Source organism: Medicago sativa, chromosome 1 (genome assembly GCF_051527215.1).
Source record: "Medicago sativa cultivar Bolivia chromosome 1, Bolivia_mono, whole genome shotgun sequence".
NCBI lineage: Eukaryota > Viridiplantae > Streptophyta > Magnoliopsida > Fabales > Fabaceae > Medicago > Medicago sativa.
In genome coordinates, this window is record NC_140749.1 from 65,790,704 (window position 1) to 65,817,876 (window position 27,173).

Below are 27,173 nucleotides of genomic sequence, written 5' to 3' on the forward strand. Positions count from 1 at the left end.
TCGGTTCACTAACATGAGATGGTGCGCTGGGCTCCTTTGGCGTCACCCCTTTTGAACTTGCTTTAAGTGGCCGTCGACGAGCCTGTTTGCTCCGCCTCACGGACCCACTCTGATTATTTTGAGATATGTGGTTTCTGTCTCCTAACCATCATTCATTCGAAGGTAGCCTTGCCGTTTTGTAATGGAAAAGCTAAATCATCTAGTATCTAGCGCCAATCATTCCTGTCAAAAAAAGAATGAGCACCTATAGCCATTTTCGACAATACCACCCCTTCATATACCTGCACACTAACCCCATGATGTAGATTTGTCTGTGCAATATTGCTACCAGCACCCTTATGATCCATCTGAGAATAAGTTAAACTCCTTGTCCCAACTCAATTGTGTTGTACGTTTGGATTAACAATGACACACTCAAGTGGAAGAGAGCCAGTCTTAGCAATAATTTTACCCCCCACCGGTAAATTATCCGACATAATTAACTTCCAATACATATCATTGGATGTTGAGTACTCCACCACATTTCAGAATAAAAATTTTACACATTTTCCCTTGAATAATCGATAGTCCTCCTACCATTTTGCAAGAACCGTGATATCACTTTCCTCGTGAGACCCAACGTTTAACTCAACTTGAGGATCTTCATGAGAAGAAATTGTCGATGGGATAAGAATAGCATCATCTGGTTTACAATGTTCTAACTCAAAATTAGAATTACCATGATTATTCGCCAATTCCTCCCAATCAGTCCAAACATTATTCATTTTTTTTTAACAATCGAAGGAACAAGATGAAATCCTTATTTATTAATTTTGTTACGTCCGCATCAACTTAACCTAATTTTTCCCCGCTCATTTGCTTTATTAGGTTTGCAATTATTTAACCTAACAAATTCCATGTAAAAAAATGTATTAATTTTGTTACGTCTGCAGCAACTTAACCTAATTTTTTCCCGCTCATTTGCTTCATTAGGTTTGCAATTATTTTACCTAACAAATTCCATCTAAAAAAAATGCATTGCACACCAATTTCATTCTATCCGCTTGCCTTTTTTTTTGAAGAAAATATTTTCTACCATATCAATGATCACATATGATCCTTCTATTTTATACTTTTTTTTTTGTCAAGAATTTTACACTTTTTTTTTGGATATTTTTTTTTTGACATCCTTATTTATTAATTTTGTTATGTCTGCAGCAACTTAACCTAATTTTTTCCGGCTCATTTGCTTTATTAGGTTTGCAATTATTTAACCTAACAAATTCCATCTAAAAAAATGCATTGCACACCAATTTCATTCCTATCCGCTTGCCTTTGTTTTAAGAAAATATTTTATACCATATCAATGATCACATATGATCCTTCTATTTTATACTTTTTTTTTTGGTCAAGAATTTTACACTTTTTTTTTGGATTTTTTTTAATTTCATGCCTTTTTTTTTTGACATCCTTATTTATTAATTTTGTTACGTCTGCAGCAACTTAACCTAATTTTTTCCCGCTCATTTGCTTTATTAGGTTTGCAATTATTTAACCTAACAAATTTTATCTAAAAAAATATATTGCACACCAATTTTATTCCTATCCGCTTGCCTTTTTTTTTGAAGAAAATATTTTCTACCATATCAATGATCACGTATGATCCTTCTATTTTATACTTTTTTTTTGTCAAGAATTTTACACTTTTTTTTTTTGGATTTTTTTTAATTTCATGCCTTTTTTTGACATCCTTATTTATTAATTTTGTTACGTCTGCAGCAACTTAACCTAATTTTTTCTCGCTCATTTGCTTTATTAGGTTTGCAATTATTTAACCTAACAAATTCCATCTAAAAAAATGCATTGCACACCAATTTCATTCTTATCCGCTTGCCTTTTTTTTGAAGAAAATATTTTCTACCATATCAATGATCTTACGGGTTAAAGATTATTTATTAGTCTCTATTATAGTCGAGAAAACTCGTGCGACGCACGGGTCAAAAGTCTAGTGAATTAGTAAATTTACTCCGCAAATTCATTTTTCCCTTTAAATTGAAGGAATGAGATGAAAGGAACTAGTAACTACTTTATTTTATAATATTATAATATTTCCATTTATCCATAATTATTGTTTTTTTATATTTTCTTATCGTTTTTCGATATTTATATGGATGAGAGTAGTATAGTCTAAGATATTGTACAATAGTATTTGATAGATACTTCTTGTACATATGAAATATGAATAAAGATCGGTAGACACTTTTAATGTGTACATCCTCTTTATACCACTCTGAAAAATTTAAGTTAACTAAATATATGGTTTGGGTGACCACATTTTTTCAGTTGCGTGACCACTATTTAGAAGCTGAAAAATGTGGTCACGCAACTAAATGCGGGTGACCACTATTTTTCCACTTAATTAACCATATAAATTCTGAAAAACTAGTGGTCACACAACTAAAAAAATGTGGTCACGCAGACCATATATTTGATTAACTAAATTTTTTTAGAGTGGTACAAAGATGTGTACACATAAGAGTGTCTACTTATCATTGCTCTTGAAATATTAATTGTGTTTGTCACCATATTTAAGTGGATAGCAAGTAACAATTTTTTCTTTTCAAATATCAACTATCAAATGATGAGTTATGAAATACTCGTATAGTACACCTTCGAGCTATCCACACCTTAACTAAAACAAAACGATAAATGATGACCCACAAAATATAACGAAACTTGTACACTAAAATACTTAACGAATTCAAATTTCCTTCTCAAAATGCTATGCACCAAGTCACAACACAGCCGCATGTCCGTTTTCAGCTATTTTCCCTCTTTTTTGCTTATCTCTTCAACCTGTGTTGCAAGTAACGTGCATGTGGAAGAAATAAATGAAATACTCTGATGTCACGTATTAAAAAAAATGGTATATCATGAAAATAGCGGAAAATCATAATCATATAAGAATATCTTGTCATGTCATGAACAATTAGCCATGAATCTAGTTGCATGAATTTATGACACCATGGCTCTGTTTGGTAAAATTAGCTGATAGCTGATAAGCTAGCTGATAGCTTTTAGCTGATAAGCTAGCTGATAGCTTTTAGCTGATAAGCTAGCTGAAGTGTTTGGTAAAATTAGCTGATAACTTTTGCTTTGAATAATAAGGGTAAATATGGAAGAAAAAATGAGAAGCTAAAAGCTATAAGCTCAAAAGCTACTTGAAGTAGCTTCTGAAAAATAGCTTATAAGCTCCTGAAATAAGCTATAAGCTCGTTGTACCAAACAGAACTAAAGTGTTACCAAACAGAGCTTTTTTTGTCAAATGAGCTTATAAGCTAAAAGCTAAGAGCTCTTTTTTTGGGTTTACCAAACAGAGCCCATATATAATTTAAAGGTAAGATAAAGGGGTGAGAAAACTTATCTCTTGAAAACATCCTCTTAATCTTGATTTGATACTCTTGAGTATCTCTCTTGAATGATTATATGATATGATCTTCCTCTCCTTTTTTCTCAAGTCTCAATGGATAGACATATAATGACATCAATATTCACATTAGAGACGCTACCATAAAAGTTACTCTAGTTAAGTCATTGCTCATATGTCCTAAATCATATATCTATAGAGAAAGTTGAGAGGGGACCTATCATTTCATGTCGGATTACAATGATTATACTGATTCTTTTATGAATAATAGTCATAAGGTATGAAGCCACACCTTTTCATGAAGAGTTGAATGGTTTAACCCATCAATGATTCATTCAACTATAGACTACAAAATTCAAGAATGATCATCATGTGATATTCATTATTCATTGATCACAAGATGAATATTTTAGGGAAGCACTTGGGTGACATAATGTCACCGTGACATTAAATCTGGGCCACACAACACACATTGCTACACAATATCTGGGCCACACAACACATACAACACATCTGGGCCACACAACACAACACATTTGTGTGGCCCAGATTTAATGTCACGGTGACATTATGTCACCCAAGTATTTTCCAATATTTTACTACTCGTCAAGATATTATTCAATAGAAACATTTAGAAATATAATTTGTAACAACATGACCTCAACAAATCACTACCACATTTATGAAATTGTAACATTATACTTCATTTATATTACTTCTTTTCCGTCACTTCTATATCTTAACTAATATGAAAATAAATGTCCATTGAATTTACCATTTTACCTCTAGGAGGGGCATTTTGGTAAATTAATTATTGGAAGTTTTTTTTAGGGTTGGTATTTGAATTTCCATTTTTGCCCCTAACCAATTTTTTTAATTATTTTCTAATTTTTATATTTTTAATAACTTTTAATTATTTTCCAATTTTTATATTTTTAACTATTTTTCAATTTTTCCTCCCAAATTTAGTTGCTTCTACATTGCCGTTGTGGGAGATTAAGGTATCGTTTGACCCGACTTTTTTCAAACTTCTCTACATTTTTAAGGAGAAGTTAGGCCGAATACAATATCAATTAAGTACTTACCAAAAAAAGTACTTTTTTTGAACGCATAAAATTGAATGGAATGAGCTTTGACCAGAAGCTGTTGAATGTTACTTTAAAAAACTACTTCTCGACAATTTATTTCACAAGCACCTCTTTTCAACTCACGCTGGGAACCTTTTCTTTATTTTTTAATATTATATTTCAATATGTTTTTTTCTTCCATTTAACTTTATTTTTTTTAACCGTTCCATTAATTTTTTAAGGAGGTTCCATTTAATTTTATTACCTTTTTTTCAAAGGAATTTTATTATCTTTTTATCACTTATATATTTAATTTCAATATCGTTTAATCATCACGATCTCACAAATATTTTTATTCACGCTGTCATTTAATGATCCCAAATATTTTTATCTCCTTTCTTCAACCTCGCGAATATATACACACATTAACGTTGAGAGTAATATTTTATGTCCGTCTGTCTGTTTTTTCGTTACGCTAATGCATATAATTTTTTTAGTGTTGCTTGGTTGAGTGCTACCTCACCAATTTTTTTTTTAACTATTTTCCAATTTTTATATTTTTAAAAACTTTTAACTATTTTACAATTTTTTATTTTTATCTATTTAAAACTAAGTTGATGGTTCATGGTTTTTAAGGTTTATATTTTGACATATTACAATGATTCACAATTATCCGTCATTTTACCATCTATCCTTTCAATGTAATCTTCCAGACTGAATATTACTAAGCATATGTGAAGAGACTGAATATTGCTCAGCTGATATTACTTTTTTGACGTCAAAGAGATTTTTTATTTTTTAACGGTCAAATTATTAATAACCAAGTTCTTACACAAGACGCTAAAGAGTTTAATGTGTTTCTTTCGTTCATTTTGTGTCATGTAAATATTGGTGTTAATCCCTTTTTAGTAACTCTATGACAGTAGCGCTCACTTTTATAATTTTAACTAATATGTAATTTATGATGTTTTCCTGCTCTTGATAAAGCTTTAATAAATATTTTGATAAAGATTTATAATTTTTGTGCAATATTCATTAATTTGTTCATTTTTCCTTCGGAATTTTTTTTTTACAAAATACATTACTGAACCCTATGCCTTAGACCATGCATCACAAATATTTGGATTATGCGACCTTCATTCTCAAATTTACGAAGAATGGTAATATTCCGTAATTTGAACATCTCTCCTTTAAAATAAGTTTTTTAAAAGTGCCTATAATTCACATGAAAGGACTCGATACTAAATTGCAGTTAATATATGCCTTTGCTGTAGATCATGTGAAATGATTTATATACGTTGAAACTGAAAGGCAAAATGATATAAATCAAGTAGAGAGGCATTCAACTATCTATCTGATTCAGAAGTTTGTTCACCTGAAAGGATTGAATATTAAATTGCAGTTAATATCTACCTTTGCTGTAGATCATGTGAAAGGATTTATATATGTGGTACTAAATTGCAGTTAATATCTGCCTTTGCTAGGGGTGGCAAAAATACCCATGCCCATGGGTACCCGTGGGTAAAATCCGTCACGGGTATGGAGCGGGTAGCTAAACAGGTATCCACAGGTATAATAAATGGGTATTTGACTACCCATTATTATATGGACACAGACACGAATTGGATTGTATCCATACCCACGGGTACCCATACCCGATAATAAATTAAGTAAATTACTAATATATCTTTATATATCATATCTGATTACTTAAAGTTGGTACCTTATTGAAGAAAATTTTACCGCCCACCTAAAAATCCTCAATAATAACCTATTTTTATTTTAAATTTTTTTAATTCATCTTATTAAGTTCACCGTTTCAACTTCATTCACATCATAAAACATATAGATTATATAAGAATCATGAATTTTCTATGAATTATGTATGATTTATGAAATTTTGAGTGGATTATGTATGGATGTTTAAAAGTTGAAGTTTTTTGGTAATTAAAAAAAGTTATTATTTGTACCAAAAAATAAATAAATTCAAAACTCCATGGGTACCCATGGATACCTCAATACCCACGGGTACCCGTATAGTGGGTACCCACGAGGATACGGGGCGGGCACGAGTATCATATTTATCCAACAGGGCGGGGACAAATATCATATTATCCGTACCCATGGGTATCAATTGACATTTGCTGTAAATCATGTGAAAAGATTTATATACGTTGAAGCTAAAACACAAAATGATATAAAGTAGGTAGAGAGGCTTTCAGCTATCTGTCTGATGCAGAAGTTTGTTCAACTGAAAGAACTGGATACTAAATTGCAATTAATATCTACCTTTGTTGTAGATCATGTGAAAGGATTTATATATGTTGAAGCTGAAAGTCAAAATGATATAATCAGGTAGCTTTGGTAATAGGGTTTTCATTGGTTTATAGATAGATATCAATTATTACTGGAAAAGTGTTTCTACCGCTGACTAAATATGTTTTCATTTGTTACTCGTGATCAAGCCAGTTTGAAGATTTAATTTTGTAATCCGTAATGCAAGAGTACTCTAAATATTATATTATGGTTTATAATTATCTGTCATTTCGCAATCTATCCTTCCAATATAATATTTTGTCAAATACGTTACTGAACCCCCGTGCGAAGCACGGGTTTGTAACTAGTTTGTCAAAAAATTTATAAACATGCCTTACTTGGATGGGTCATCACGTATTTGAGTTGTTAGTTCTCCAAAAAATTGATCAAAATTTTTGATCAATGCCAAATTAAAAGTTTTCCAGACCGTCTACGCACCAAGGCCCAATAAAGACAAGCCCATAACGACGATGGTACAAGTTAAGCTCCATGTTGAGCACCGCATTGGAGCATGCCTTGAGCCATCTGAGTCGTTGGAGCCATCTTCAACCGCCTCCAATAGAGGTCCCACATTTCACAAAGACGATTATTCTCTTACACGCATATATAAGAGTGATGTAGCATCAGCCCAATGTAAGATTCACTTTTACCACGTTTCACACATATCCACCTCATTCTCACACTGATTTGGGCGTCAGAGTGCTAACATACTTGCAGGCACAATTCTCCTTTGTCGTGAAGACCACCGTGAAGGATCAACGTCCACCGCAACAGAACGTCCAACACAACCATACTCTTCTCTAGTTCTTCATCGGGCATATAAAAAGCATGGTTGATTCAGCTTGTGCTAAAAACGATATTGTGTTCAGTTCGCGATCGAGCCGAGATTTAAAACATTGTTTTGCTTTGCCAATTTTCATTTAAAAATTACTTAGTTAGACCTTTGATTTCATATGGAAGAAACACATCCACGTGATTTGGTAAACGAAAATCACATTTTTAATTTCTTCATGATCTTAAAAGAAACGTCGAGTGGGCCAAGGAACCCACATGGCATATTCTTACATGTTCTAGTAAATGCTAATGCTGGCCTGAGTGATATGAAGGGAAGACAAATGTCTTTCCTCAACCAAAAAAATGTTCATAATTATTAGTTCGTTTGGCAAAGATTGAAATTGCTTTCCTAAGAAAAACATTGAATTGTTGGATAGAATATAACGATTTAAATTTGAACTCGGAGTCTTTCGTTGTAAATTGAGTTTTTAAATGGTTAAAGTATAGTTTTATCTATCTATTAATATGGAAGGAAAAAAAATGCTAAATTTTTAAAAAAACGTCGTATAAAAAAAATTAATCTAATTTTTTTAAGCTAAAGACAATTTTATTAATGAAAGTCTATTCGATACAATCTACATTATGCATATCATATTTAGCTAAATGATGAGTAGTTTGGTTGATTCCATGCCTAATATGCAGAAAATTTAAAGCACAAAAGTAACAGCTAAAACTAATACAATTCTCAATAATAGAACTGACATAAATGAGAGATTGTTGATGAACATTCAAAACCAGGTTAGAAGCATTGGATGCATTCAACGTTAAAACCACGTTAGAAGCATCGGATTTTAGTCTAATTTTGTTAAGGACAATTGGAGGAATCTAGAAATTCCCAACCATACACGTGTCAAAAATACCACAGCCCACACTATTGAGATGTACTCCGAAGTTACGTCTTTGTTTCCCCACTCGCGTAAAGCATGTCTCGCGAAGTTTCTTTTAACTTCTTTTAATTGATTAATTTAATTCAACCAGCAGTAATAATAATACTTAACCAATAAGAAATTAATTAATTAATTAGTTAACCCCACGAACCTCTTGGCGGTTAATTACAATATTAATATAACTCCCGCAAAAACAATTTCATTTCTCTTTCTCTACTCTCACGCAAGCAAACAAAAGAAGATCCAAAATCCCTAAAACCAATTTTCTCGCATTTTCCCTCACTTTCTCAGTCGAGAAAAAGCTTCACCGGAAACTCAAGAAGATGTGGAATCGGAATCAACCCTACGGAAAAACCGATGTGGAAACTGGTTCAAGACCTCTTTACCCGATGATGCTCGAAAGCCCCGAACTCCGATGGTCCTTCATCCGTAAAGTCTACGTCATCATCGCTCTCCAACTACTCGCCACCATCGCTGTCGGCGCCGTCGTCGTCACCGTTCGTCCCATTTCCACTTTCTTCGCTACCACCGGCGCTGGTCTCGCTCTTTACATCGTTCTCATATTCGTCCCTTTCATCAGTGCGTTGCGCTTTCTTTAACCCTAATTTCTTTCAATTTCGATTCTATTTTCTTCTTCTTTGTTGAATTTTCGTCTAATTAATTGTTGATTTTGCAGCGTTGTGTCCTCTTTACTACTACTATCAGAAGCATCCGATTAATTACCTTCTGCTTGCGGTTTTCACTCTCTCGCTTTCTTTTGTTGTTGGATTGAGCTGTGCTTTCACTAGCGGTATGATTCTTTTAATTCCATTTCCGCTTTCTTTCTTTCTTTATTGATATTTATTGCTTTGATTGTAGTAATTTAGATTGAGATGATTTTCTTTTCTGAATTGTGTGTTATTTGGGATTGATTGGTCAATGTGTTCATTTGATTCTGTAATAATTTGAGGTTATGTTGTTTAATTTGTCGATTTGGAACTTTGAGTTTCGATTTCTAGGTTGAAATTTAGGGTTTTATTTGTCATTGCAATTAGAGGTAATCAACAAAGAGAGATATTCATTTAGGAACTGGAATCTTTCTAACTAGAATTTAACATTTTGGCATATGTTATGAGTTGTGCTGCTATGCAGCACGGATACGGTAGTGGCATTGAGACTGACACATGGACACGTCACTGATAATAATTTGAGAAAGTTACGTAATTGAATGTAATCACATGTGCTATGTGCTGGTGTCGCCACATGTTGAATTGAAGAAGTCGGTGCTACTGAGTTGTTTTGTGTTCGAATACCAAATGTGTTAATTGATTAGGTGGGTGATGTTAAGACAAGGTTATTTGTTATAAATCTTCTCTGTGGTTAGTGGAGTTTTGACCTATTGGTTAGTTCTTTCCTTTCATTGAGAATGGTGCTGAGATTTGAATTTTTTGTTATCTGGCAGTGCTTGTATAGCCGCCGATTGTGCGATTGAAATAAAACATAACTGTAAATGCAAATATGTAATTTGCAGTTAGGAGTTACCTTTGCTATTTTGGCTTGTGTAATTTTGTTTGCTTAAGTTGTATTTTATCATTGAGAATTGCCTACTTTTATCTGGGATTTTGCTGATTTTTTCCTAATGGGAATGGGGTTTTGTATACAGAGAAAGTAATTCTGGAAGCTGTTATATTGACTGCTGTGGTGGTGATAGCTCTGACTCTCTACACATTTTGGGCTGCAAGTAGAGGCTATGATTTCAACTTCCTTGGCCCCTTCTTGTTTGGTGCTATACTAGTTCTTATGGTCTTTGGGATGATTCAGGTATTATGATTTTTAAACTTCAATGTACTATTTCACTGTTTAATGTTCTGGCGACATTCTCATTGTGTGTTCTTGCTTGCAGATTTTCTTTCCATTGGGCAAGTTATCTACAATGATCTATGGTTGCTTGGCTGCAATTATATTCTGTGGCTACATCCTGTACGATACAGACAACTTGATCAAGAGATATTCCTATGATGAATTCATTTGGGCTTCTGTCTCCTTATATTTGGACATCATCAACCTTTTCCTGTCTTTGCTCACTATTTTCAGAGCTGCTGATAGTTGAAGTCCTTGTACTCATTGGTACGTACTAGTTGTTTTCTGATGTGGGGTTGGTGGTTTACGAAAACACGTTCTTATCTGGTAATAAATCTTTGTGGCTTCCTGATTGCCCATGCTTCTCGTACTGGATTATCACTATTGTTAAGGCTGTTAATACACATTACTGTAGTTGGTTAACAATGTTATTTTGAATTGTAAATACGTTCTTAAACACCGTTCTCTTGAATGTGGATGCTTGCAATATTATTAGTTCATTACTCCTCCCCGAGTGTTCAAAATCAAAGCTATTATGATTGCTAGGGTTGATCCTTTCTATTGAATTGGAAATCAAAGGTTGCGTTTATTTTGTGAGAGCATTTTCCATTTCTATTTTTTTAAAATATGGGTTCATTTTACTTTCTATTGTATATGGTTCATGTTCTTTTGGAACTAGTAAAATAATAATAATAGTTTTATTTTTGTATTTTTATTATTTCAGAAAAAACCTATAATATACCATAGGGAAAAAAAGTTCACGTAGTTATTCTCTTTAAATATGGAATGTTTTTCAAAGGCATTATCCTGACTCCTGAATTGCTAAAGTCATAATGATAGCGAAGAGTAATCTTATCTTATACACGAACATGAGTGAAAAGGGAAACATTCTAGAATTTGGAAAGAAAAGTTCTCTTTCCCTCGTATGTTCTAAAAAGCTTCAAACATGTATATTTTCTTTTTCCTTCTAAATTTGTTCTCTTTGGATCACACAGCTCAAAAAAAAAAAAAATTGTTTGGATTGTACAATCTCGTTGCATCGATGTTCAGTGCAGTGTGCATGTTCAGTGCATTCCTTTGTTATATATAATACACATCCGGATCGTACTATCTGAGACATTGTAAATAGATAAATATGATACTATCCATTAATTTAAGTTGCTACAAAAACATAACATTTATACTAGTGGTGGTGACCATAATTATAAATTAAAAACATGAGCTAAAAATACAAAATACACTCAAGAAGTTTTGGACGAGTAAAGTTAGTAACTTCTCATTGGACGGCGTGATTTTTCATAAGGTTAAGCCATGCACACCATTATTTTTCCAGGGTATCAGAACAAATTAACCCAAGCAATGTACGTCTAACTCAATGTGTCCCTTTGAATGATATGGAGGGAATGTACGTCTATTCTCATGTCTGTATGAAGAACGATACTCAATATAAACAATAATTTTAGTTTTTACAATGTCATCTTTGCGAATGATAATGGATAATGATTCAAATAACACCGTTGTAGGTTTTGAGGTGATGAATCTTGCTATTGTCGGTGTATGGTGGTGGGCGTCTGCGTTTGAGTTTAGAAGGGTGTCCCGAAATTTGAACATTGTTTGCTTGCTCCGTGTCTTGTCCTCTTCAATGTGTGTGTATTTCCAAAGGTTGTATAACCCCATGAGGGCCAAAGAAGTGGGTATTCAAAGGTGAAATCATAAAAATAGGTCAATTTGTTGATGATTGCTCTCCACCCAGCACATTTTGCTCGCACCCTGCAGCCATGCCAAATTTACCCTTGCACAAGTTAACTCACGCCACACAAGTTAACTCACGCTGCGCAAGTTAACTCACGCAATGTTCCTGTTTTTGAACAAAACCCATCAGTCCGAACTCCAACCACCATTTTCTTTCCCTCCACCTTCAAAAACCCAAAAAGTGCGATTTTTTGGGTCTAAATCATCATCCCAAATCATTGCAAATCGTCAGGAAGCAAGTTTCTACGCTCATCAATAATATTGTTAAACTGGCGTAATTAGGTGTAATTTTCATCGATTGTGTCGTATTATCCAATAATATTGTTAAACTGCCGTAATTAGGTTCAATTACGAGCATATTAGGGTTTGGACCCAAACTGCATTCAATGCACATCAGTACAACATTTAATGCTGTTCTGATATATCAGTAGTGCGTGAGTTAACTCGCGCAAGTGTAATACATTGCGTGAGTTAACTCACGTAGTGCTTTAATACATACATGACTATGTGTGAGTTAACATGCGCATAGTTTTACTCTTGCGCATCTTAAGTCACGCAACGTTACTTAACTAACGCATAATATTACACTTGCGTAAGTTAACATGCGCAAGGGCAAAATTGGCATGGCTGCAGGGTGCGAGCAAAACATGCTGGGTGGAGAGCAAAATTCCAATTTGTTTGATTTCAAGTGAGTTTGGTGATTTTGCTACGGGTAAACTTTGTTACAAGTTTGATTTTGCTAAGACTCGATCTAGTGAGTTAATTCCAAATTGGAATTGGACGATTTTATGAATTAAAACTCGATTTTAACAATTTTATTATGGATATGAAGATTGGAGATGAATAGGAAAGATGGCGTTTCATAGACTTTTAATTTTTTCTAGAACAATTATACGGAAAAAAAATAATGCTAACGTTATGCACTTTTTAAAGAAGAATGGTAAAAATCATATGCACTTTTGAAGGGGAAAAATGAGACCTAAACAAAAGAAAAAAGCAACACCCATTTGTGAGCTCATGCAAAACAATTCATATAATTAAATCAGTTTTTAAGAATTATTTATAATTTTGTCAAGATAATTTATGCAGAAACAATTTATGAAGGTACAATTTTCGTTAACGAGAAATTATAAAATTTATCCAAACTAGCCATAAGAGTTATCTAAACAGAGGGGACATGATTTCTGAGTTGCCTACACGGCAGGTGTAATTAAGTATTTTATTTGGCATGATTTTTTTGTATTTCCTACTAAGCAGGGAGACAACTCTTTGTGATGATTATCTTTCCATGAGTTGGCAGTGGCTCTGGAAATTTATTAGAGGAAAAAGATGTTACACTTAACGTGTAAAAGGACGTCTCAGGGATGGTTAAAGTGATACTTTATATTTAATTTGTTAAAATTGATTTAAGAATTCTATTAATTTGATTTATAATTTGAAATTGGATAAACTAGAATTCAAACTTTAGTTTGCAACATTACAGGAATTTAACCCTTTCCGTAGACCAATCTCGTTGGTATAATTTTTTTTAGTTTTAAAATTGAAGGAAGTTGATTTTAGCTCTAATTTTTTTAAAAACATATCTATGTGATTATTTCAAAAAGCCTTTTTTTTTAAGAAAGTCTCCTGGTGGTTATTGTAGTGAATTTCATTTAGTTGGGGCTAACATAGTTGATAGAAGAAAAAAAAATGGTCCATGATAATATTCCCTACATTTTTTTTGAAGAAGAAAATAATTGAATTAAGAAAAAATAGATATAGTTTAATAATTGAAAAGATAATATTCCCTACATGTTATGTTATTGAATTAAGAAAAAATACGGTCCATGAAAATAATTGAAAAGATAGATGGAGCAAACACTGTATTTCTAGCACTTCATTGCCCATTCCAATGTTACAAAATCTATTAATTTCCCTTATAGGATTTGCAAACCAAACCTAAACTAACATACATATAATATAGTTTAATTTTAAACAAGTTTAGCAGTCAGCAGTGACTAGACCGGCAACAAATATTACATTCCATTTCTGTTTTTCCTGTGTGAAACAATGGAAAGAAGTCTTGAAACACCTTGTGTCCACAATTCATATTCTTTTTGGTTTCTACATTCAAACTCAACTAAACCTCTTGATTCTGTCTTCAATCCAAAATACCTTCTTTTTTCACCATCCTCTAAAAGATGCCTTCCTGGCCAAGCTGGTAAATTTGTGCACACATCCAACACAATATCTGGTAAAAATATCATGTTATAACCAAATGAGTTATTATTTCTACGATATTGCAAGGAAAATTAAGTTATATATTGTTATAGCTTACTCTTTTTCTTTTTTGTAATGGTTCCTGCTACATGTCTGCTTTTCATTTTCAGCATCACCTAAAATTGTTACAAACATTTGATGAATAGACTTCCCAACTGAATTTCAATTTCTACTAAAATTTGAAAGATAAAAAAATTACCTGGCCGGTTCGATGTATATAAACAGAAACTATTTTCCAGTGAAGATCACCTACAGATATCAATCACCAAATATAGTTTAATCATTTTGCAATTTTGCAAATGAAAACAAATATTAGCGTCTCAAAACTCGATTTATCAAATTACCTTTGCGAGTGCGTTTGAGTAATTCAGTTCCTCTAGCAAGAAGTTCTTGGCTGCAAGTACTTAAAAAATTATCTGCATTGATAACCTCTCCTCCACTTTCACTAGTGCTAGAACTACTGTTGTTATTGCCTTTACCACCACATATTCCAATTCCTATGCTTTTCTCAAGTGGTGTCACTGCAGTACTAATATTCCACATCTCTTTCATTGCTCTTGCTTTCAATGTTGCTGCCCCCCTTAGAGCTGCATATATCAAGGAAGGACCACATTGGCAATATAACAAGGACAGGAAAAAAAATCATACTACAAAACAGGATTATTCATTCCCCTGACAAACCATGTGTAACATGAACATTCCTTATTAGTTGATTCTTTACAGTTGAAATTGAAAAATCTTAATAATCTGTTTATTCATTTTAAGCAATAACATTATGCACAGATTGTTCATATTGAATCAACTTTTAGTCTATTTCGTGTGTGATAGCGTAGTGGTGACTGCCTAGCTTTATAAGGACCGAGTTCGAATCTCGATTAGAAAATGTATGGCTTAGTCCCTTCCACTACCCTAAATAAATAATATGAATGATAAACTATAAAGAATGTTTCACCACTCAATTTCATAACTAGACTCTTGTTGACTAGATGATGTAACTTTTTAGATGTAATTTAAATTTTCTAATGTTCAAAGTAAGACTTTTGATAACATTCATATATAAAAAAAATAAAGGTTGGTCCAACATTGTGACATTTTTGAACATAAGAACTAACTTAACATAAATGAATGAACAAAATTCTACCTGTGGCAGCTGCAGCAGTTAGAGTAGTGATATCATCATGAGATTTCACATTAACAGCAGAACTAACAACAGAAGCAAGGTGTTCTCTCTCAGCTCCCATTGCTTCAGCAGCTTCAACACACTGAGCAGCAATTAGTGTTGCTGCAGAAGCCACAGCCATATCAGTCTTAGCCATTTTCTCATCCTTATTTGGTGTAGTTGATGCTGCTGTTGCTGCAGTGATAGCTGCAACTGCAGAAGCTACAGCAGCTACAGAAATAGCAGCATGAAGTTGAGCATTATGGCTTCTGTTTTCTTCTTTCTTTTTTTCTCTTCTTTCTTTCAACCATCTTCCTACTGTTTTAGGTCCTGAACAAGGAGTTGCATTGCCAATTCCACTACTCATTGCTCTTGTACCATTGAATAAAGGGTGTATGGAATTGTTTGCACGAAAAAACTGCAATACATTTATAAAGCATATCATTAAAAAAATTGGTCCATCTGAATAAAAAAAATCTGACAATATCTTGTGATTTTTTTTCCTAGTTAAATGCTGAAGGGAGCTTTTTCTAGCTAACAAGAAAATATGCCAAAATGAGAAGGTTGGTTGCGTGAATCAGAAGATAAGGTACATTGGACAGTCAAACTCTTTGTCCTACTGTCTAACAATCAGCAAGCAGGCAGGTTTGGTTGACAGGAAATCAATCTTTAACATTTTGATCAGCAATGTCTAGTGACTAGTCCCATCCAAAAGTTATGTTCAAAGTTCAAAATGTTCAGTTTTTAATTTAATTTAATTTAATTGAAAAAAAGTCATAAGCTATAACACTAGGCTCTAGTTAGCTCCTTTTTTTTTTGTCAGGTAGTGGAAAGCATTAGAGACCATTAGTGGTGTACAATTTACTTTTGCAGGCATGATATGAACAAAATGTGTAATTGGATTCATGGTGAAAAGAAAAAACTACTTAAAATGTGATTTTTATTATGATATTCTAGTTCATGTTTAGAATTACAGTAAATTTGCCAAAAACCTCTATACCAAAGTATTGTTACTGTTGTAAATTCAGACAAAAGCAAACTATGTTTTCCATATTAAACCAAGAAAGTAGTACTATTTTATTATGGAACAAAAACATGTGATCCAAAAGTGAGGTTGCAAGAGGAAGATACTAGACAGGGCCGGCCCTAGGCATAGGCCGGGGGTGAGAGGACCTAGGGCCCTTGCTGCTAGATTTAGTTTTGTGTGAGTCTAAGCATTATAGATTTAGTTTTGTGATTATAGAATGATAGCTTGATACACATGCAATAGATATAACAAAGTCACTATTATGCACTTAGTATAAGAAACAAACAACTATTGACTGCAACAATTGTTTCTAAGGGTCCCACTCCAACCCAAAACAAAAGGTAAGGGAACAGAGAGATACCTTAACAACATCGTCAAACTCATCAGAAGGAGAAATTGGTGGACTATCTGTTCCTGTTAAAGAACCACCATTTAATGGTTCACTGCTATGAGACAATCTACCTGATGTTAATGGAGATACTTCCTGTTACATAAAACAAACTTTAAAACCAAATTACTATAAACAAAAAACCAAAACCTTGAAAAGAATAACAATGTCTCAAGCTAGTAAATAACTTGCATTTTATTTTTTACAACTCAATTTTTACTATGACCCTCCCTTAAGTCTTTTCCTACATATACTTCAAAAGGGGTGTGAAAAAATATTTTTTTAGTTTAGTTACCTCTCTTGCGGATTGTGACATGATACGTTCAAGAACAAGCTGTGAAGTAGTAGAAGAAGCAAAAGAGAATTGATTTCCACACATGTTTGAGAAATCTTGAGAAAGAGTAGTAATACTTTCTTCAGGAATAGAGTTAGAAGAAGTCTTATTATTGGAAGGTGGTAAGCAAGAAGAAGGAGGAGGAGGAGGTGGTTGAGGTGACAATGCTTTAGAGACTTCAAATGCAGAAGCACTCCATGATCTTGATAGAAACTCCATTGGTATTCTAGGACTCTCTGGCAAACGTGTGTTGCCATTGTTATTTGTTGGAAGGTACTCATTTCTATGACAATGGATAGTTAACTTTGGTTCCATTTTTGTGACTTGAATATTGTTGTTATGGCTTAGAGTGTTGTAATAGCATGGAAGGGTTTAAATGGTGATGTATGTAGTGTAGTGAATAAGGACAATGTTTTGGTCAGCAAATGAAAAAGTGGGGTTTGATGAGTAATAAGGAATGGTCAAACAGCATGTGATGAAGTACTTTGTCCTCAACTTCATATACTGTAAAGGAAAAAAGAAATAAAGAAAAAAGTACTGTGATGGGGTTTGTTGCTATATATTAGGGATTATAGGGTTATAGGGAGAATTATGTGACACCCATTTTAACATAACTTTGTGGCTTTAGTGGCTACGTACATATCTTTACATTATTCATTTGAAATCATATACAGTGATCTGACTAAAAGAAATTTATTTAAATCAGTGCTGCATATTTTAATGAGCTATTATTATTAGTCACTGATTCAACAATCATCACCAAACAAGGTTTATCATTTGTGCTTTAATCATATGAACATTGTCAATTCATATGACTGTAGTAGTACTAGTAGATCTCCTATATTGAGAATTTTAAAACAGTAATAAAAAATTTGAGAACCAAATGAGTAGAAACATTTTTTTAATCACTAAAAGAGGGGAAAACCGAAAATGTCACATAAAACTCATACACATAAATAGGAGATTCCGAGTTTAAACCCAGGACAAAAGAAATATTCAACTTAATCATTTCGGTATTTCTCAATTGCATTAAAACTTCTAGATGAGTATGAATGTTTATATTTGTACCGTTATAAAATTAGATTAAATATTTAACTTCTCTAGAGTGTCTAGTGTCTCCTCTTATCAATTACATGTGATTAAGAAAACTTGTTCCTAAACTAAGTTTAATTAAAATTTTCATATCAAAATTAAAGGGAGAGAAGGTAGAACAAAATTACTAGCCGCAAGTACGGATTTCGTTGCATAACTAATCACGTTATCATAAAAAATAAAATAAAAGAGGATCTAGTAGTATAATGTTGCATACACGTACGGTACACGTACACCCGTATCCCAAAGCGGCTATTATTGGGCAAGAAAAGGGGCTCAATTATTATGAAGAAAAATAAAGGACAAGCACAAATTATTCTAGGCTAGTTTTGATAATGTACTAATTCATAATTGCAATGCTTTATGCAATTGCATTTGAATTATGCGAAAGTCATTCGAGAAAATGGCTACGGCATTTTTCAAAATCAACATGGCTATATGTAATTTCAGCAAATTTACCGAGATATCAAACATGCATTAATATATATAAGATCGAATGATCGAGAATTAGATAAAAGCAAATTCACAAACCAAAAATATTCTTAGAATATGTTTTGGTTTGATGTTTAAGTCTTCAATCGCGCATCCTATACTACTTTTTCCGCAACTTCATTAAAGCAAACATATACTTAGTGCATGTTTGAATTGATTGTGAGTTTGGTAGAATGATGGAATAATGATTTTGAAAAAAACTACACTTTAAAACTTAAACGAAATACATTGAGATTCCTAACATACTTAGGCATGGCAACAAAGCCCATATCCGCGAGTACCCGCTCGAACCAAACCCATTTTGACGGGGTTTTCCCATTTTGACTGGGTTTAAGTATGAGTTTGGGTTTTCCCTGGTTTCAAAACACGGGTACAAGCCGGATAACAGAGATATAAGTACCAACCCCGAACCCATTTCCAAACCCGTCCCAAATGTATAAAATCAATTTATTACCCCTTTTTTATAAACAAAAACCGAAACCCTAAATCATTTCACCCACACAGTCAAAGTCTCAGCCTTTCAGACTGACTCACTTATCATAGTTTTTTTTTTTTTTTGAGGAAACTCACTTATCATAGTTCTCTCTTATCTTCATACATATCTCACACTCTCAGCCTCTCTCTTCTCCATCACCGTAGCCATCGATCATCATCATCATCTCTTTCCTAGATAATGCATTGCGCTTGGGGGTGAAAAATACTTTAATTTTTATTAAAAAAATTATCCAGTGTGAATAAGGTATGGGGACAGGGAAGGTAAAACCCGTCCCCACCCCGCCCCATTGTCATGCCTAACCATACTTACTTATTGTTCATTTGAACTTGAATTGACGTGTGAACATTGCATATAGACATCACCAAAATCAATGTTGTTTTTATTAGCATCTACTAGTTTAATTGGACCATGCAATAAGAGACTAGCTAGGACTACGTAACACTAGCAGTAAAAGATACAAATACAAAAGACCGAATCAATCAAAGAAGCTACAATACAACTCAATAATTCAGAATCTATCTAGCTTGTGTCACCCCTTCCCAACATAGGCATAAAACTTCATTCCATATTTGGGAGATTGAAGTTGATTTTCTTCCAGAAAAAACTATTTGAAATTCTAAAGCTAGATTCAGTTTCACCACTACATTACACAAATGAAAAGCCATGGTCACAAAACAATAAATGTGTTTTCCTTTATTTGAATGCATGATGACATCACCAAAATAGACATTTTGGTTTGAATAGGTAAAACTATTTGTATCATATTAGAGGATTTCAAGGAAGGTCCTGTTTGGAAGAGAGGAATCAGCGATCTCTGACACTATGATAGCAAAATGTGAGAGAGGTTTATAGGCATTGAGAGTGAGTTGTGAGCAATGTGGCTCCTTCTTGTCGTAGGAGTTATCAACATCCAAAACCAACATGTTATGCTACAAACATGTTTTAGAATTAGCAAGACCAATACATTATTAAGTACATAAATAAAAAGCTGAATTACTACAGAATGGGACCTGTTCTAAAATGCGCATGCATAAAAAAACATACGTCATCAACTGATTTTTCAACCATGATACACAATCTCTATCAACTCCATTCCATTCCCCTCTCATTATTTTCACAATAAAGAAGAAAAAACAGCCTTTTCTTAGAGGCATGTTTGGTTTTGTTTGTATTTAGTTTTGTCCTTCCTTCTTTCATTGCTGACAAAAAGATGTATATACTTTATTCCTTTTGCATCGTTTTCTCAATGATACTTGTGAATTATTATGCCTATTAGTATTATTATTGGATTTCATTTTCACTTCAAATGTGGTTTCTTGTTATTTTTCAATAGGAAGAATTTTCCTAGTTGAATTTGTATTGATTAAAGTTAATTTTGGTTACCCTTTTGGACCACTCAAGTAAAAAAAAAAAAAAAAATGATAAAGTGAGACCTACTACTAAGGAATGGAGTGGCCAATTTGTTGTACAAACGTACAAAAATATAATAGGTGTACCCTTTTATTTTCTCCGCTCTTTCTAACCATCTCAAACAAACAGACACAGGCCAGTCAATTTTGTTGCCGTATTTACTATAGATAACTTCTTGATGCAAAAACAGACCTACACTCACATTCTTTTCCAGGTCACTATGGTAAACTATCCAAGGTGAAAAATACTACGATCATCAATAAATCAATAAATAAAGACATTTATATATGATGAGTTATGCAGCAAGGTTCTTTTTGATTTGGACCACCAACTCTTTGGGTCCAACTTGGACCCATTGAATCTAAACCACAGATTTGTTAGAAAAAAAGTCTAACGGTTTATATTACTTCCAATCAACCTTTATAGCAAGTTGCTCATCCTTCAATATTCATTTGTTCTTGGTAGCACCGAATCATTTCATTTAAAGCTGCAGCGTTAATATATTTTTTTTTTTAGGAACGTTAATAAATTTTGTTAGTGTTGCCGTGTTAATAATATTTTAACATACTTTTTTAAAAAAAAATATTTAACATACGTACGTTTTTTTTAGGGAATACATATGTTTTTATGAATGTTGCCGTGTTAATATTTTTTTTTGGAATAAATAACAAAGTAATATTGTTGTAATTGGAGAACTTAAATTCAAAAATGTACTGTGTGTATTATTTCTTAAATTTATTGAGATTGATTTAGTCAATTTTTTATTGAGACTGATTTAAATTTATCTTTTGATTTAAGGGATAAATTATCTAAAAGTAATTTGTTGGGATATATTCAAATCGAATTAAAAATAATTTACTAACATATATATATATATATATAAATTAATTTTATTTAAAACTAATTTGTTTTTTTTTTGAGGGAAAATAATTTGTTGTATATATTTAATTTTTTTTTTTGACAAGGTATATATTTAAAATTTATTTAGCAACAGTTTAATTGAAAACTAAAACATATACATTTTTGTTATAAGCAAAAACACAAACAACCACACAGAAACTGGTTTTTCTATATATTTAAATTTTATTAAATTTAGTGAAAAGGATTTGCTATAATGCGTTTGGCTTTAGTGTGGAATGTAGCTTTTTACCTAAAGAGAACCTTTTATAGTGAGTCATTTCAATGGTTCAAGTTGGACCCAAACTATAGGTGGTGCAAACTAAATGGACCCATGCAGCAATATTATGTCTACAATGTCTCTCTAATTTCATGTCTGTATGTATTGGCTTAGTATAAAGTGACCATTTCGTCTTTAAGATGACCATTTCATTGATATCACTTTTGCCAACTTTAGAAGTGATAAAAGTGTTTTGAACAAAAAAAAAACTGATTCTTAAAGTATAAAAGTTGATTTTAAATGTTTAAGAGTTTTTAATTAGAATTCTTTTACTTTAAGAGATGATTCTTATAGGATATTTAGAGATTTTACCTAAAAATTGATTTAAAAACGTGCATTCTTTCAATGACATGACTATAATGTCGCGAACACTAAAACTCCTAATCATGTTAGATAGAACCTAACACATTAAGTGTATGTTTGGATGAGCGGTGAGTTTTGCAAAATCGTGGTTATTCACCGTGAATCCAAAGATGCACTACTATTAAGTAATTTAACCCCAAATCCATAGTTGAACCAAAGCTTTATTTGTGTGAATGAAAGCAAAAGACAGAGGCGTGAACCTTCCTCTCTAACTTTACCAAATTTGAGCGCAGAAAAAAGGATGAAAGAGCAAAGACATTAAATGCACGTCTATTATTTATAAGCTAGCAGGTGGAAAAGAAAAGCTTTTTTTTTTTTTTTTCACTTGTATGATTAGGTCATCTTTTTCAGCAGTTTTAAGTTTCTTTTTCTTTTCTATTCTCGTGTAAGTATAAAGAGGCTCAAGTAACAAAGTTGGAGGTGGCTTGCACATGTAGAAGTAGAACCACTAGAATCAATCTTAATCAAATAATGAAAAGACAATGAGGGAAAAAGGAAAATGGGGAGACAAAAAGGAAAAAGGAAAATTTTCAGTGTTGATTTAAACGACTCCATAAATTCAAAATCATTCTCTATTAGTATTTAATACTCCTTTGCAAAAAATATGGTTATTCAGAAAAGTAAAGAAGGTACTGAAATATATGATCAGTAAGGTTAGCTTTTCAAAGTCTTATTACTTTGGCAAGTGGAGTACATTGATTGATACAGGACTAACCAAAAGTTAGCATTTGTTTGGAATTACGATGCGATATCCGCCTAACCCACAATTGACAAGTAGCTAGTATTTGCTGATTAACAAAAATTTCGTTTGGAATTGAGACGCGAGAAATTTTGCCTCATTGTGAATCCAAATGAGTTCTCAGTCATCTATTTGATTGCAAACCACTACCACCATAATACTGCTTTGTTGTTTCGCGTGAGAACTCGGCAAAAATCATCCCATCCTTTAACCGCGATGAAAGTGGGGGAACTATTTTCTGAATTTCTAAACTCAGTTTGTTATTATCCTGCCCCGGTCGTTGTTCATCATCATCATTAAGCTCAGACACTACTAAACACTGACCATCGGCCCCGTCGCTTGCTGATTTCCCAAGAAGATAATCCGAGATAGAGAATGTTTTAGTCCATGCAGGCTGCAGAAATACAACAAAAGTTTCTCTGCACAAATTTTCAATCATTGAAGGTCTATAAACAGAATGTAGGGTTGACCGTAGCTTCCCTTTCGAGATTATATCAGCTGATTCCCCAACTTGAACTATGAAACTTTCAGGAGGAGCCCTCACCATAACTACCCTTTTCTTATTAGGATCATATATCTGCAAATTCGTATGCCCAGTTGGCGATGGACATTCAACACAATTATCCAAATCTTGCATTGTACTCGTCTCCGAATAAGACGGCAAAAGAAAACACGGAGCCGTTAGAACAGTAAATATACCATAATCATAATGCCACTGCTGCCACAAATCCGAATGAACTGCATCACAAGCAATAGAATTCAAACACGACCCTTCTAATGGCTTCACATTCTTAACCCCTCTTTTCTTATTTGTCTTACCCTTATCAAATTCTTGAAGCAGAACCGCATCTAAACGAGAATGATAATGAATAAGACGCCCCTTTGCAGCAAGTGATTCCAATAAACTCTGCTCCAATTCATTTCCACCAATAGCCTTATCACAAATTCTAGCAAGCAAAAGTCCAACCTCCATCATGCAAAAACCTAACTCTTGAAAAACAGTTCCTAGATTCTCAAATCCATTACCATAAACTTGATCTTTATCTTTCTCTTGAGAATGTGTTTTTGCATAATTCAATTGCCTTGCAAAAGAAGACACACTCCTATGTGGATTTTTCAACGAAACATCACTACCTAAGTTATGCTCCTAGAAAATCAACCACAGTAAGCATCCCTATACAAAACTAAATCAACTATGGTAAAACCCTAAAAATAAACCCTAGCTTTATATCAATGACAACACATATAGATAGCATCAATCTATAAAACACCACACAAACATCACACTAGACACGACACTGACACGTCATAATTGAAAAATTTACATAATTGAATGTAACCATATGTGTTAGTGTCGTGTCAGTGTGAGACACATTCGATCAGAAGAGTAGGTGTTATAAGTACCAATAGAGATATAATCAATAAACTACCTTGAGGATGCGATTACGAGTTTGGCGATCGAGAAGAGAGAGCTTACGAGCGAGAGGGAGAAGGTATGAGCGGAGATTTGATACGTTGGGGATTCCGGTGACGGCGAGGAGGCCTGGACCGTTGGATCCGAGTGCTTCCATTATGGAATCTTCTACTTTGGATGAAGATAGTGATGATAATTCTGAATAGTGAAGTTCGTATAAATCTATTACCTCACATTCTTCCATTTTCGCAGTTCCAAGTTACAGAGGAGGAGGGAAAAAAGAAAAGAAAACCCTTAACTCCACGATAACGACGAACATTGTTATGGGCTTGGACTCTACTGTATATTGAATTTTGTGGTTGCTATTTGCACCATCTTTTATCAAATACACTCTCTTTTCTTTATTTTCCTAAGCCAAAATGCTTATATTGAAAAACCAACATGGACGGATTTTAGAATTCAAACTTAAACGGATAACTACGAACATTGTTATGGGCTTGGACTCTACTGTATATTGAATTTTGTGGTTGCTATTTGCACCATCTTTTATCAAATACACTCTCTTTTCTTTATTTTCCTAGCCAAAATGCTTATATTGAAAAACCAACATGGACGGATTTTAGAATTCAAACTTAAACGAACTGTGCTAAGTTTACAACGACGAGTTTCTAAACTTGTTAATAATTTGTAATTATATTCATTAATGTTTTAGATACTTAAATAATTTGTAATTTGTAATAATTTTAGAATTTTTAAATAATTTGTAATAATTTTAGAATTTTTAAATAATTTGTAACCAAATTCTTAAATCCAGATACATAATAACAAATAATTAAAAAGTTAAAGGACCTAGTTAAAAATATTTTAGTTCAATGATCAAATTACAACTTGTTAACTAGTTTTGAAACTCAATTACAAACTTTTTTAGATGCAATGATCTAATTAGGCATATGTTTGGTATCACATTGGAGAGGATCTCAACTTCAACTATAGTAATTGATATTGCCATTTATTATAGGAAATGGAGAGGATCTCAACTCCATTGAAGACCATGATTTTGCAAAAGGTACACGTTGTAGCTTCTATGAAATCATAGTGGATCATTGTGATTCTGACATACGGTGATACCAAATATACATTAGAAATCCGCATACATTTATTTTATTCTTGGTAAACAGTGCTTTTAGCCCCTGTAATATAGGCACTTTTGGGTTTAGCCCCAGTAAAAAAAAAAAATTTAGATTCCACCCTCATAAATTTTTTTTGTTTTGGTTTTGGCCCCTGACCCCTGTGACTCATCAGAATCTATGAGGTGGCGCTGACGTGGTATTTTTTTATTTTTCAATTTTTTTGAATGCCACGTGTGTAAATGAATGTCCACGTGGCATTTCTAAGTTTTTTTTTAATATTTACTTTTTTTAATATTTTTTTTAAAATTTTTTTTTAATTAAAATATTTTTAAAAAAAAAAAAAAAAACGAAAAAAATTCTTAAAAAAAAAAAAAAAAATCTGAAATCTGAAATTTTTTAAAAAAATTGGAAAAACTAATAAAAATGAAAACAAAAATCTGGAAAATTTTAAAAATAAAAAATAAAATATGATAAAATTAAAAAAAATGAAAAAATTCTGGAAAAAATTAATAAATTTCGAAAAATTCATATTTCCAAATTTTTTTCAATACCGGAAAAATGAAAGAAATTCATATTTTTTTTTCTGAAAGTACTTGTCATTCAACCGTATAACGGAAAAAAATTCTTATTTTTTTTTCTCGGAAAGTACTTGTCATTCAACCTAAGCTCGGAATACACAAAAATTCCCGGAAAAAATACTAATGAAAATTTCAAAATTTCGAAAAATACACAAAAAACCTAAGCTCGGTTTATAAATACACATATTTTTTCCCTTATTCTCGGTTTATAAGTACACAAAAATTCCCAAAAAAAAATTTGGAAATAAATACACTGAAAAAACCTAAGCTCGACATATATAGTAATGAAAATTTTGAAATTTCAAGAAATACTAATGAAGATTTCAAAAATTTCATTTTTTTAAAAATGATTAATCTTCAAGAAAATTTCGAAATTTTCCAGAATTTTTTCACAATTTTTAATTTTCATTAAAATTTTAATTAGAATTTTAATTAAAATTTCGAAAATTTTAATTAAGATTTTTCATTAAAATTTCGAAAATTTCATTTTTCCAGAATTTTAATTTTTTCAGAAAATTTCGAAATTTTATTTTTTCATTATTTTTCATTTTATTAGATTATTTTATTTTTTAATCATTTTTTTATTTTTATTAATTTTTCCAGAATTTTTAAACTTTTTTCCGTATTTTTTAAATTTTTTTCATTTTTATTATTTTTTCAATTTTCCAGAATTTTTTAATATTTTTTTATTAATTTTTCATTTTTCCAGAATTTTTTAATATTTTCAGAATTTTTTTATTAATTTTCAGAATTTTTTTTCAATTTTTTAATTATTTTTAATTTTTCCAGAATTTTTTAATTTTTTTAAAAAAAAATAAAAAAAATGCCACGTGTACCCAAAAAAAATATAAAATAAAATTAATTACACAGTCAGCGTGACATGTCATCAAAGAAGGTGACGCAGCATGTCACGTCAGCGCCACGTCAAAGATTCTGCTGACTCAAGGGGGTCAGGGGCCAAAACCAAAACAAAAAATTTTTATGAGGGTGGAATCTAAAAAAAAAAATTTACAG

General features: G+C 32.4%; 3 protein-coding genes across 3 annotated transcripts; 1 reads left to right on the plus strand and 2 right to left on the minus strand.

Moving 5' to 3' along the window:
- The first annotated feature begins 8,711 nt into the window (after positions 1-8,711).
- Positions 8,712-10,946, plus strand: LOC146956492 (protein LIFEGUARD 4-like). Its single transcript, XM_085729154.1, has 4 exons — positions 8,712-9,089; positions 9,187-9,300; positions 10,153-10,310; positions 10,393-10,946. The coding sequence occupies exons 1-4, from the start codon at positions 8,834-8,836 to the stop codon at positions 10,597-10,599; spliced, it is 735 nt and encodes a 244-aa protein (XP_085585280.1). The 5' UTR covers positions 8,712-8,833; the 3' UTR covers positions 10,600-10,946.
- A 3,020-nt stretch (positions 10,947-13,966) lies between these two features.
- Positions 13,967-17,776, minus strand: LOC146956493 (VAN3-binding protein-like). The gene is made up of 7 exons (XM_085729133.1): positions 17,230-17,776; positions 16,908-17,030; positions 15,502-15,937; positions 14,705-14,947; positions 14,560-14,609; positions 14,419-14,476; positions 13,967-14,331 (listed from the first exon to the last, which is right to left on the minus strand). The coding sequence occupies exons 1-7, from the start codon at positions 17,581-17,583 to the stop codon at positions 14,117-14,119; spliced, it is 1,479 nt and encodes a 492-aa protein (XP_085585259.1). The 5' UTR covers positions 17,584-17,776; the 3' UTR covers positions 13,967-14,116.
- A 5,162-nt stretch (positions 17,777-22,938) lies between these two features.
- LOC146956494 (2-oxoglutarate (2OG) and Fe(II)-dependent oxygenase superfamily protein) lies at positions 22,939-24,775 on the minus strand. Its single transcript, XM_085729141.1, has 2 exons — positions 24,468-24,775; positions 22,939-24,184 (listed from the first exon to the last, which is right to left on the minus strand). Exons 1-2 carry the CDS (start codon positions 24,693-24,695, stop codon positions 23,162-23,164), a joined length of 1,251 nt encoding a protein of 416 aa, XP_085585267.1. The 5' UTR covers positions 24,696-24,775; the 3' UTR covers positions 22,939-23,161.
- Between the last annotated feature and the right edge of the window lie 2,398 nt (positions 24,776-27,173).

What these genes read in the sequence shown, in the direction of transcription:
- LOC146956492 (XM_085729154.1), top strand. Translation starts at nt 8,834, where the DNA reads ATGTGGAATCGGAATCAACCCTACGGAAAAACCGATGTGGAAACTGGT. An exon ending in CATATTCGTCCCTTTCATCA is followed by an intron (nt 9,090 to 9,186) that starts GTGCGTTGCGCT and finishes TTGATTTTGCAG; the next exon opens with CGTTGTGTCCTCTTTACTAC. An exon ending in GAGCTGTGCTTTCACTAGCG is followed by an intron (nt 9,301 to 10,152) that starts GTATGATTCTTT and finishes TTTTGTATACAG; the next exon opens with AGAAAGTAATTCTGGAAGCT.
- LOC146956493 (XM_085729133.1), bottom strand. Translation starts at nt 17,583, where the DNA reads ATGGAACCAAAGTTAACTATCCATTGTCATAGAAATGAGTACCTTCCA. An exon ending in AGTTTGACGATGTTGTTAAG is followed by an intron (nt 15,938 to 16,907) that starts GTATCTCTCTGT and finishes AATGTATTGCAG; the next exon opens with TTTTTTCGTGCAAACAATTC. An exon ending in CATTACAAAAAAGAAAAAGA is followed by an intron (nt 14,332 to 14,418) that starts GTAAGCTATAAC and finishes TATTTTTACCAG; the next exon opens with ATATTGTGTTGGATGTGTGC.
- LOC146956494 (XM_085729141.1), bottom strand. Translation starts at nt 24,695, where the DNA reads ATGGAAGAATGTGAGGTAATAGATTTATACGAACTTCACTATTCAGAA. An exon ending in CTCGTAATCGCATCCTCAAG is followed by an intron (nt 24,185 to 24,467) that starts GTAGTTTATTGA and finishes TTGATTTTCTAG; the next exon opens with GAGCATAACTTAGGTAGTGA.